The following is a 13,330-nucleotide window of genomic DNA, read 5'->3' on the forward strand; positions in this document are numbered from 1 at the left end:
TGTTGCTGTTTTTGATGGAACTACAAGCGTTAGAATGTTGTTAAAGAGCACACGTATTTCCGTCTTAAGCGCTGCCACGTGGACGGCTGTATGGTGTCTGAGCTAGAAAGTCTAACTCATCATTGTTCATCGATTGTTTGTTTGAATATGTGATCACATGTCACCTAAATCAAGTATATCGTGCGTACAGAAGCATAATTTTGCAAAGTGATGATTTAAAAGGAACGTATACAATAGGTGCATAATGTGGTTAATGGGCATCATCTGTAGTATGACACACAGCATTATGCTAGGGAAAGAAAATGGAAAGGAAGCTCCTATTGGCTCTCATCCGTCATTTATCTTTCATGAATGAATTTCTTGTCAACATCTCATCTATTCTGTTTTTGCAACAGATTTGTTGCGTACTTATATCACAATGACAAGTTTCAACTTATGTAGATGAAAAAAACTTGCAATATCTAGGTGATAGTTTTGTGAAAACCTGGTCTTAAAGGGGCATTCCAGACGATTTTCATAATTTCACATCATGGAGTACATAAATCGAAAGCTCCATGTATAGATTTGTGGAATTTATGGTGGTCCTTGAGCAGAGAAATCAATACTCTGAAAAAAACCAAAACAAATTACACTGAACAGTGATGATGACATAGGAGCCTCATATAAGATTATTTCAGAAATGTAGCTATGTAATACCATTACATTACCACGTGCTTAACAAGTTTACCTGTGTAGAATTTATGCATGCCATCTTCTTTTGTTCTGCTTCCTTGAGCCCCAACTCATGCATTTTTATAGTGAGGCTGCCATGTCATCATCCCTGTTCATAGTAATTTGTTATAAATTTTGAAAATATTCTTATTTCTCATCCCAATCACTATAAATTCTGAAACTCTGTACCCAGTATAACCAAAATATACAGTTAACAACAAAATTATTCATACCCCTGAGAAATTATTAGCTTTGAGCAGATTTCTTACAAGTGAAGGATGGAGTGATGGTGATTGGGCGTTAACATTTTACTCTTATTCGTCCTCTATAAATTGACATTAATTCCAGTTTCACCTCATTTGCATAACAATAGAAATGTTGGAGATATAACACCCAATCACTGTCACTCCATCCTTTACTTGCAAGAAATCTGCTCAAAACTAAAAATTTCCCAGGGGTATGAATAATTTTGTTGTTATCTGGACATAGTTGTTCATATGTAAAAGTTTGAAAATCATCCGGAGATCTCCTTTAAAAGAGGTTAAATCTACGAATTAATGTATGGGAAAGTACACCCGTATTCATATACGTATGTAACTGAAAGAATTTGGAGATGGGTGTGTGTTATATCAATTACCTGATGCAACAGTTGATTATCTTATTCAGTCTTTTGTACTCTTTGAAGAAAATGTATCATGCAACGTAAATTTTAATAGAATTTAAAATAAAGTTTAAAGATCAAAGAAAATCGACGTTACATTTTAAATCTAGCAGTGCCGAACCAGTTTGCAGCTTGATGAAACATTGAAAAATACCTGCTAGTTTGAATCCCATTCGTGTGACATTCGCTCCTCTACGGTGCAGTGGAAAGTTGCTAGAATTGTTACACTCTTTAACTCTTAAACATAACTTATAGCCACAGACTATATTTCTGTTAATAATGTCAATAAATTTTTGATTTAAAGTTCCTAAGAGACAGAGTACTATTAGAATCTGCTTTTCCGTAAGCAGATTGTATTTTCTATACAGCGGCAATTCGTCTATAAACTATGAAATGAATGGTAGTGATGTCTCCACTGTATTTCCTGTATCGTATTAGGCATACTTGAGTTTAATTTCAAAGATGAATCGTAGTATCAGATTTCAATCATTTTTGCGGGTTCTCAGCTTCAACTTCAGTTAAAATGTCATGGGCGTAAAGTGTGAACCTCGTTCGTTGTGCTTTCAAACGAGACTTCTTTACCTGCACTAACATTTTATACCGTAGGCCTTACGTGTTATTATTATGAAATATCTGTGAGTGCCTTTTTAATCACTTCATATATATTGTTTGATTGTTCTTTTACACAGATCCCACCGGTTTCATCCTTTCTTCTCTCCGTAGCAAACACAAGAAACTTTCTTCTCTCCTGGGTACAACTTCCTCGGCCTCACGATAGGGACCCCGTCGCGCCGCAGACGTAACATGACAATTGCTGCCATGGAGACGTCTGCATCCCTCCTCGGTGGTGGTGGCGACGACTATTCGTACTCCTATCGGGTCCGTGACCGTCGCAGCATTTCAAGCAGCCCTACTCCGTCAACGACATCGAGTTCGAGTCATTCGTCTTCGGGCTTGTCGTACTCTTCGACGACATCGTCATCCCCATACAGCAGCGGCAGCTCCCATTCGACTTCAAGATCGTCATCGGGTCAATCAGGCTACGGTGGATCTTCAAACTACAGTGGCTCATCGTCTTCCACTGTAGCGCTAGCATCGATGTTGGCCGGCATAGAGGTGGTAGGGGAGAAGCATGCTGCAATTATCGAGCGACAGGGCAGCAAAGCAAAGCTGCGAGCAAAGCTAGAAACACAGGACTCTCTTGACAATTTTCCTGATAAATATCAGTTTGAAGATAATAAGCATGTGGCAGAAGTTGTTCATGGACTGAAGTCTTTGTATGAGCAAGGTGCACTGGTTGATGTTACGTTGATAGTCGATGACGAAGAGTTTCCTTGTCACAAATGTGTGTTGGCAGCCAGCAGTCCCTACTTCAATGCCATGTTCACCACCAACTTGGCTGAGAGCAGACAGAGTAAAATCCGCCTGATTGGTATAGACGCCCCTTCGATGCGCCTCATCCTGGACTACGCCTACACATCACAAATTGAAATCAATGAGGACAATGTACAAGGATTAATGCTTGCGGTCAACATGTTCCAGATGCCTACACTGCGTGATGCCTGCGCAAGGTTCCTGGAAAAGCATATCACCGTAGGAAACTCTATCGGCATCTACTTTTTTGCTGTTGCGCACAATTGCGAAAAGCTGGAGGCACTTGCTAAAACCTTGGTCATGGACAACTTTTCCGAAGTTTGTCGAGAGGAGGAGTTTATGAGCCTCAGCAAGGACAAAGTGATTGATCTCATTTCCAGAAATGAGCTGAATGTTGACAAGGAAGAGATCGTGTATGAGGCCGTGATGGCGTGGGTCAAGCATGACCCTGAATCTCGCCGTTCCGACCTCGCCGATGTAGTTGCTCACGTTCGCTTTGGCCTTATCAGTCCCTACTATATCCACGATGTGGTTGAGCGGGATCGCGTCGTATCGCACAACAAGGGATGCCAGCAGATCATTGACAGTGCCTTGCAGTATCACGTTTTGCGTGACAGACGCCAGGATCTCGACTTATCCAAGGTCAACACAACTGCGCGCAAGGGAATGCCGTTCGCCGATATGTTCGTCTTCCTGAGCAACACGAGCGAGATGTTAAGCGATATCAACAATCCGACAACGTACCGCGTAAAGGCGCTGCCGGAGCTCATGGAGGATGCGGAGAGCGTCATCACCGGTGAGAACAGCATCTACGTCATGGCACGGCAACCGACGGAGTTCAGCGGGCGACGTTTGTATTCCAATCGCAGAGGCGGTCTATTTCTCTACGATCATTTCGAGAAGAAATGGCTTCCGCGTGCCGCGATGAACGTCGCCCGCTGCAACTTCAGTATGGCGGTGTTAGATGGTCTGATCTATGCTGTTGGGGGTAGTGATGGCGATGACGCTCTTGCGAGCGTTGAGTGTTACAATCCTACCACCAATATCTGGAAACAGATATCACCAATGCCGCAAGCTGTCAGGTTTGGTCACAGGGCCGTTGCTGTCGGAGGACGTCTCTACTGTATCGGCGGTGAATCCGAAGACACTGTCCTTGATGGACTCTACTGCTACAATCCACGACTCGACACTTGGGAGACCGTAGCCAACATGATTCTTCCTCGTACCTGTGCTAGTGTCGCCGTCACCAATCGCGAGATCTACGTGATAGGCGGAAGTGTGGCCATGGGTGAGGTGGGACCTGAAAACATGTTGAAGTCTGTCGAGATCTACAACCCCGACAACAACGAGTGGCGCTTCGGACCGGAGTTGCAGGAGGGTAGAATGTCCTTCGTCACCGCTGTCTTGAATGGAAGCATCTACATCTTTGGAGGAGAAAATGGGATGGAAGACTGTGAGGCGGAAGTGTGGCGGTTAGAGCCTGGTCAGTCGTCCTGGGTGGAAGACAAGGAAACGTGGCCACCTTTGGTGTCTCCATATAGCTGCGTAGTAGGGCGAATGTCTAAGGACTCGGAATAAAAAGTATCTGCATTTATGCTTGCAAATTATGTTACAATCGCAGCGTCATAGTAGTTGTTCTTGAAATGAGGACAATTTCATAAGGTTGTTGGTTTTTGTTTTTCATTTTGTTCCTTGGTCATTTCTACTTCTAACACCAGGTGATCTGAAATTAACCCATTATCTTAAATGGCCTTTTGAATTGGATTCTCAAACTGGAGTTTCACGTTAGCTTAATTGTTGTTTAATCCCCATGTTTGGATGTTCTATCTTGCAAAGTATAGGGTAGATTGGTGTAAATATACATTTGTCATAGAGACGTATGAACATTCTACTGTTTGAAGCTTAATGTCTCATTTTCGCCCTTGACTGCATGCTTCTGAATCCATCCAAGTAACTTTGAATCTTTTTCACTGGTTGTAATGTCTATATCTTTATAAGTATGCCATCCTGAAATTATTCATTTAAACTTTTGTACTTGATATGAGGTTCTAATATGCTTTCCCGTTGGACTGGACATATCAGATACCCATCCCAATAATGTACCATTTTCAGGGCAGTTGTATGATTGTAATGTATTTACTCTCTCTTTTTTTAGTCGTTGTTATTGTTGCAATAATCGCATATAGCTTTCGCAGTTCTGTTGATATCGGTGGAAATAAGTGAGAAGGGTTGGAAAGTTTAGATCATGTATGGTATGAGTGCTCTAACACCGTCACTATTTCGGCTTTGATTGAAAGGTATTTTAAATTGAAGATTTCGCAATCTGCGCATCTGCTTCAAAAAGCTCCATGACCAAGATGCAATTGGCCATGATTTTAATGTGGTAAAGAGTAGGGAATTGTTTTGCTGATGTGGTGGAGTTGACACTGTTAATGGTACGTGACAATGATCGGCGGCATCATATCAACTCGAAGTCACGATTCAAAGAGAGTACGGGCTAATACAACTGTAGTGTGGAAACCGTTGGATTAGCAAGAAAGTTATTAAATGCAAACCTGTATTGAAATCAGAAATGTAATTGGTTAAGGAATGTGGTTCGAACTCATGTCGTCCTAATGGAATAAGTGACGAGATTTGGTCCATAAGGACAGTAAGAAGAAAAAAAATGAGACGCTTACTTTTTTGTTACTTGGTGTAAAGGTTTGTAACTTTGTGAAAGTCGGTCTTACTCGCTAAAACATTGTTTGAACATACTCACCTCTCGTAGCGCATGGTAGTTCGTGTGACATATAAGAGCATTTCGTGTTATTTATCATGAAAACGAAAAAAAAATAACCTTAGCCATTTCTACAGGTACAGTTGGCGATAATCCAGAAAATATGATGAAAGTCATCATAAGATTGCAAATGATTGTGACAACTATCGTTTTTAATGAAACATAATCTTGGTGCTGTCTTTAGTATTGTTGTCCTATCATCGTCAGAATTATTCTTTTATCTTTCAAGGTGTTTACTGATGTCCTTTGATATCTATTATTGTTTCATGACCACTGCAAGACAAAAGCAACATCCCCCCCCCAAAAAAAAAAAAAAAAAACACGATGTTGAAACCTGGCAGTTTGAATGGTCTTGACCTGAAAGTCGACTTCTCACATAATTACACTTGTCTACCCAAAATTCATCATAGATATCACATCACAAGAATTCCTCGAGCAAAATTAGCATGTCTTCTTTTGTATTGTATTGCGAACACACGACAGAAAGCTTTTCTTGGTTGTTATATAGGCAATATATTTCAATTCTTCGGCTAGCTAATGTATTATCGAGTATAATCAAATGCAATTTTTAGTCATACCGCCGCGTAATTTGCATGTTTTCCTACCCAAAAATTCGCAAGTTTATAACATGGAACAAATCACTGCTATACTAGATTATTTGTCAGATGGCGAATATATTTCCGTTGTATTCACCCTTTTCGTATAGCTAGCCATAACCCTGTCCAGTATATATGGAGCTATGTCACAACTTGTTCGACTTGTTTACATCATTGTACGTTACTGTAAGAACGCATTTTGGCCTTTACAACCTCTTGTTCAAGCAATAACAAAATGATTTACCAGTACTTGTTTACGTAAGTATTCACATTTCTGGATATTTCCCCGAAGGACGTACAGCCATCTAGTCATTTATTTATTTCATCTGTTCATTGTAAATACGTTTCGATACGTGAAATCTGTTGCTTTGTCAGGAAAGCCTGGAGTAAGGATTCTGCTTGTTAGAAACATTCTTTGTCAGTAGTTTATGTTTAAAACTTGAAGAATTTTGTATAAGCCCGTTTCTTCATGCGAACAAAATCGCCACCCCTGTCAAAAGTTGAAACCATTCCATTAAAAAGAATTGAACAAATCGATCATGAAATTAGGTTTAAATAAGACACAAACCCTTTACAGTTTGATAAGGCTGATCAAATAGTTTTGCTCTTTGAAAAGTTAACGCTTTCGAGTTTTCAAGATGTAAAAATGCGGAGAATCATAATATGTACTGCTACATGGATATATGCAATCAAATATGGTCTATCGAACTACACTTTGTTTATTGACCAAAACACTTTCGATATCACCGGCCTTTCAATATGCCAGCTTATCACACGAACACGAAAACGTAGTTTACGATAGGTAGTTGAGAATAATCAAGAAAATGTACCACTTACCGCTAGTACCCGTATTGTGCTCAAGGAAAAACAGGTTCGCAGTGTCTTTACAGACAATCGTAATTGTGCACTTGAAAACACCACAAAACAAAACAATATCACTTACATTTTGTTGCGGGGTTGCAATGGGAACAAAATAATAACATCTGTGACATGTGACGTCTTCATTTGAAAGTGCTTGTAACATTAATGTTCGGTTATTTGTAGTTGCATAAGGTCGAAAATATTCTTTAATTGGTCATAAACGTGGACTCGTCTGACAGGATAAGGTGATTACACTGTAGCCGTAATGGTGTCGTCGTATGCATAGTGTGTCAATGTCATAACATTCATTCATTCATGTTAGTATACAATAAACGACTGTTGCGCACGAATGTTGTTCCTGTGTTGGTCAACTGTGTGTTGATTATGGTGTAAATTTTGTCCTGTGCTATCAATACTATTACGCGTTGTAATATTTACCTTATCAATCATCTCTAAGTAAGTTATGGAGTTTCCAGTCGCTTCAAGACACTACACTGAAGCAAAAACCTTCAAAACAACTTCTCCATCCAAAGACAGGTTGCCTTTTAACCCACATCGCCATATAGTTTATAACTATTTGCTTAAATCCTATGTGCTTTTATACTCAATTAACGACAAATTTACCCTGAAATAGTGATGGTGTGATGGTGTATGCACTTGATAGTTTTCTTCTATTTTCGTTATATCACACCGCAGACACTATGGAATGGATAACACAGATACACATGTACACGTGTGTAGAAGTAACAGAGAGCACAACTGGCTCAAAAACGAAGGAACGTATGAAATGTATCTCGGCTAAATGTCAGTGAATAAATTACCGACGTACATGCCCCAAGCCTTGTAATTTCTATCCTGACCACAATTTATCGGGGATACGTGTCCCGTTATCAGTCCGTGAGAGAAGCGCATTTTGTTTCTCTGCATAAGTGGATTTATTCTGCAAGCATAATCTCACTCGAAGTACCTTGATTCTCGGGTTTGTCTTTTTTTTATAATGCAAGCAGATCACTTTAACCATATAATTATGTTGCAAATGTGCGGCAGCAGATACATTAGGCTATATCGCAATAAAGACTTACGAAGCAAACACATTCACATGCAAACTTACTGAGCATGCAAAACACTGAGTAATCAGACAGCACACAATCATGTAGAATTTAATAAAGATGCCTATGATATGGCGCAAATACACATGCTGAGATGATAAGCTAAAGAATAATGCAGTCATAGCAAACGCTTTTCTGTATATTGGATTTATTGATTGGTTAATACCCAAGTTTTGATCTGATGTTCCAAACGTAGCTTGTGAGCGAGATAATAATCGGTAACAATTAAGGCCTTCTGATTACAATATTCTGTGAAGCCAAGACCTATCGATACACTATATTATACTATGTGAGCAGAACAGCTCCTTATTTGCGGTCATCGCATAATGATGCGCTCCGGGACCACTAGATTACATCTAAATCGACTTAAGCTGCATGAGGTAATCAACGCCTACGATGTTGCAGGGGGGCAATCTCGGTTACACACACACACACACATCCAACAAAAAACAACAACTACGATTTCGTGACTTTTGAAAGCCTTACGTAAATTCATCTTCTTCCTTTTCCCTTATTGTGTAGTTGGAAATGTAGAATAAATATTGAAGACATGTCTTCTATCATTTTTATCATTTGGTGTAGGATTTTCTAATGGGGTCACATTTCCTACTTCATACAATGATTTTTAAGTAGCCAATCTTTCTCTTTCCTGCAGGGATCTGATGTCACTGGTATGGCATCTTATATGAACGCGTCATGCCAATCACCACCACCATGTTGAAGATAGATTAGGTAGCCTAGAGCAGCCCTGGTAAAAGAGAACCTTGGCTGTCATCTGGCTAACTCTACATTTTCTTACTGACTTGTTTTCTGCTCGCGGTTTGGGTATTAGTTCATCACATCTGAAATATGGGACAATGAGAATACAATATCCGCAGTACACGGCATGCCCCAGTTTTATAAGAGATAAATACAGGTGACCCTGGCACGTATCTTTTTCTCAGTATGAACAACGGCAAAGGTCTCAGAGAAGATTTAAAAGTTTACAACTGGTATCCTCGACATTTTTGTCAACAGTATCATACTATCATCCATTGTAATACTCAAATTTTACTGATTAAGGAAAATGATTTATGACATGCAATGAGAAGCACATTTCTTATGAACATTAATTAAGAAGAGGATCGCAAATTAAACATGGGTAGCGTCCTATAGTAGAGACATAGGACTAAATGATGTATTAACATTGGCTACGTCGACGTGAATTAACTTATGTATAGGTGTTTATAAACGGGCGAGTCACTTGTAGTGATGCACATATATATATATATATATATATATACATTCAATCAAAAAAGTATGTTCCCCCTAGCATTTTTGGATATATCTCAATAAATATTTTACCGATTTTCATAATTCAAACGGGAATGGATAGGGAATCTTATTACTCATAATATAAATGGCATATCATTGCCACCAGATATCATTACTGGTGTGAAAATGCATTTTATGTCAAAATGCATGGGGAAAAAAGTTGCATTTAAGGTTATGTGAAGCATATTGTGTACATTTCCTATGCAAGTTAGCAAATGACCTTTTTAAACTGTTATGTAATTCTCAGGAATTTCTTCAGGTACAATGTGCTTCCCTATTAAATAGATGTTATGCATATTTTTTAAACAATAGGCCTTTTCAATATGAAAATGTTTGTCGAAGCCATGTGCTTTTTGCAGAGAGCATGGGCCAATATTGAGCCGCGCCAAGTACAAACTTTAGTTAACAGTATGAGGAAGAGATGCCGGCTGGTCATTGAAGCGGATGGTGGACATATTGATTATTGAATACTTCACTGTATGCTCATGAAAACAAAGAGATAGAGAAATATGCAATAAACCATGCTTAAAAGTTCAGAATCATGAGTGATTGTTAGATTATTTGTGTAAAAGTCAATGCAATTTTGACATAAAATACATGTTTTCACACCAATAATGATATCTGGTGACAATGATATGCCATTCATGTTATGAGTAATAAAATTCCCTATCCATTCCCGTTTGAATTATATCGGTAAAATACTTTTTGAGATATATCCAAAAATGCTAGGGGGAACTTACTTTTTTGGTTGAGTGTATATATATATATATATATATATATATATATATATATATATATATATATAATATCTGATAAACTCCATCTGGATGTCGATCCCCTTTATGGTTAGGAAAGTTTCTGCTGATAAAATGCGGTCTGTCGTCAACGTGAAATTATATTCTTTTACAGCACTGTTTGCTTATAGGTACAGTATAGAAGAAGGTTTGCCGTTATTTCCATATCTAAGTGAGATTATGCCAATACGAGTAGAGGAAACACTGACTCATGCGAATATTATGTCTCACTCGAGAGATTCACACACATATGAGTGGAGTTTTATACAAATTGAGTCAAGTCAAATGTTACAATTTACCATATACATTCATATAATTTCACCGTAGGGAGTGGTTTAATTGTATTACTTACAATACACACGCACACACTTCACAAAATATACATAATCGTTTCTTTATGTTAAAGAATGTATGTATATGTATTATATACAGGGCCAGCGGAGCGTTTTCAAAAGTGGGGGGGGGGGCACTTCCGGGTTTCATGAGCTGAAAAAAAAGGTCTTCAGCTCATGTTTCTCCTTCCACTTCCGGGTGTCTTCAGCTGACAAGTAAAAAAAGAAAAGAAAAAAAGCTCTTCAGTGGAAAAACAGAGCCTTCCCGCGCTCACACTTCAAGATCTCTATCTATTTCTTTTCAGTGCCACTAAAGCCCCTTTTACACTTTCACGGATCGCATCACGGATGACCACGGATCGTCGATCCGGGATCATCCGTACTGTTTCCGGCATGACCGTGCTGACTCCGTGAAGTCATCCGGCATTGTCCTTGACCACCCGGCATGTCCGCGGGGAAAATTAAGCTTGCTTAATTTTTCATCCCGGACATCACGGATGAAAATCAATACGAACTCTTCCTTGTTGGCACCGTCTACTCCGTGTTGCCTCCGAATTCCTTCCTTGTAGGCACCGGCTATTCCGTGTTGCCTCCGTACTCATTCCGGGACAATCCGTGAAGACATCGGGACTTCCGTATTAGCATCGGCTCCATCTGGGATGAGAAATTCGTGTGTTTTACCAATACAAGCTCATAAAGTCCACGAAATTTGCTCACATACCTTCCCCCATCTGTACAGCCAGCAACCCCTCATACTCTTCGAATAATTGTAGCCTGAGAAGCTTCAGTGACCCACACACATTTCCTTGATGGTTTTGTGTGTGTGTGTGTGTGTGTGTGTGTGTGCGTGTGTGTTTTGAATTGTTTTGTTTTGTTTTGTTTTGCTTTGTTTATGTCATGATGTTCCCGCAAAATCAGAGTTTACAAGAAGAGATTTGCCTGATGTCTACAAGCCCAGGCGTATGTAGGCTGCTGTAGATTTTCTGACGGTGTGCTTGTTATTAGCTCTGGAGGCATGTTGCCCGAGAATGATAAAGTATCAAGCGCAAAAGTAAATGTCATCTGTCATCATTTTAGAGAAGTCCGTGTAAAGAGCGCGAAGGGACCCAGTTGCATCCGTGCTCTTCCTTGATATCCGTGTTAGCTCCGCTTTGGTCCACGTTCGTTCCTTGCCTGTCCGTGTAGGCACCGTACTTGTCCGTGCAGCCTCCGTACTTGTCCGTGTAGACACCTAGTTGGGATCGTATTCACACCGGCATTGAGAGGAAAATTGATATTTTGCATGCCGGAAGACCACGGATGACGATCCGTGGTCATCCGTGAAGCAATCCGTGAAAGTGTAAAAGAGGCTTAACGTACTTCCGGATTAAAAAAAGTGGGAAAGTGATGACACCATATATATTCCTTGCATGGTGCACAAAAAGTGGGGGGGGGGGGGGGGGAGCCTCCCTGCCCCCCCCCCCCCGGTTCCGCCGGCCATGATATATTATAAGAACTAGTAAAAAAAGTACTAGTATACACTACACTGACGAAGGCCCGAGGCGGGTTGAAAATTTTGTGAATAAACACCTTCTTGTTGGAACTACAGATGGCGTATTCGAGACTCCCTCTTCTTATAATAATAATATTCGAAGTCCAACACACACACACACACACACACACACACATATATATATATATATATGTATATATATAATGTATATAAATATATATTGTAGTTGCTCCGCGTATTGGCAGTACTAGAAATAGCAATAATAATGTCACAACAGAGGAATGCATTAAATACCAATCTTGACTTTAACTAAAAATCCGAATTTTCGGGGGTCCTCCTCCTTCGTCAGGGATGACAGTGTGAATGTCATCCGGACATCATTCACACTGCCATTCCTGACGAAGGGGGAGGACCCCCGAAAATTTGGATTTTTAATTAAAATCAAGATTGGCATTTAATGCATTCCTCTCTTGTGACATTATCATTGCTATTTCTGTATATAATATATTATATATACATTACATAATATCATATAATATAAATAGAATTATGCATATGTACGTACTCTGTAGTTATTCATTTTGTCACAAATCACGACCATTTCAAAGGTTAATCAATTACATTGGATTTCGTGATCTGTTTGTTGTGACGGATATCAAGCCTATCATTTCCGTTAACTTTCAAGTTCCTCACACACACACACACACACACACACACACACACACACACACACACACACACACACACACACACACACACACACACTCACTCTCTCTCTCTCTCTCTTTCTCTGGTGTGCCTCCAAACAGCTTTGAGTTACATATTAGGCCATATCTACAGTCAAATACGAACTCACCATCGAGTCACACACAAAGTGCCACAGTATTTCCTAGATAGTAAAAACATATCTACACATTTACAATCGCAAGTATGGTATATGCAATGTCAGCCAAATAAGTTAAAAGAAAATCTGAAAATATCAAGGCACTCCCATCACAAATGAATATTTACGGAATATCTTTTTTATATAATATTTATAATGTCAAAGAATCATTTTGGAGATTTTTTTCCCCTTCTTGTATGTATTGGCATTATCGAAGATAGATGGCGCTCTATTGTTTGCTGTTTCTGTTCACATTCAACAGTTTGCGCGAGGTATTTCAGCTGAGTCAAAAGCTGGACTGGATTGACATTTTGACCAGTTTCGACATACTCACGGGATGAATCGATTCTATTTGGACTTTCAGAACTGCATGGCAAATGTGTAAGCTTAGAGCGCCCCCTTGAGTCCTGGGTCGTTTCATTAAGGG

General features: G+C 39.6%; 1 protein-coding gene across 3 annotated transcripts in view; it reads left to right on the forward strand.

The window, feature by feature from the left end:
- LOC139726717 (kelch-like protein 24) overlaps positions 1 to 7,329 on the forward strand; it is a 25,757-nt gene extending 18,428 nt beyond the window's left edge. For all 3 annotated transcript variants that reach the window (XM_071637703.1, XM_071637701.1, XM_071637702.1), the window contains exon 2: positions 2,062 to 7,329. In XM_071637703.1, the coding sequence (XP_071493804.1) occupies positions 2,177 to 4,324 (2,148 nt within the window). In that variant the 5' untranslated portion in view covers positions 2,062 to 2,176 and the 3' untranslated portion in view covers positions 4,325 to 7,329. The remainder of the gene's footprint in view (positions 1 to 2,061) is intronic.
- The last annotated feature ends 6,001 nt before the right edge of the window (positions 7,330 to 13,330 follow it).

Source organism: Diadema antillarum, unplaced genomic scaffold, assembly GCF_040938485.1.
Source record: "Diadema antillarum isolate AM-2024a unplaced genomic scaffold, OU_Dant_1.0 seq00000097_RagTag, whole genome shotgun sequence".
Taxonomy (NCBI): domain Eukaryota; kingdom Metazoa; phylum Echinodermata; class Echinoidea; order Diadematoida; family Diadematidae; genus Diadema; species Diadema antillarum.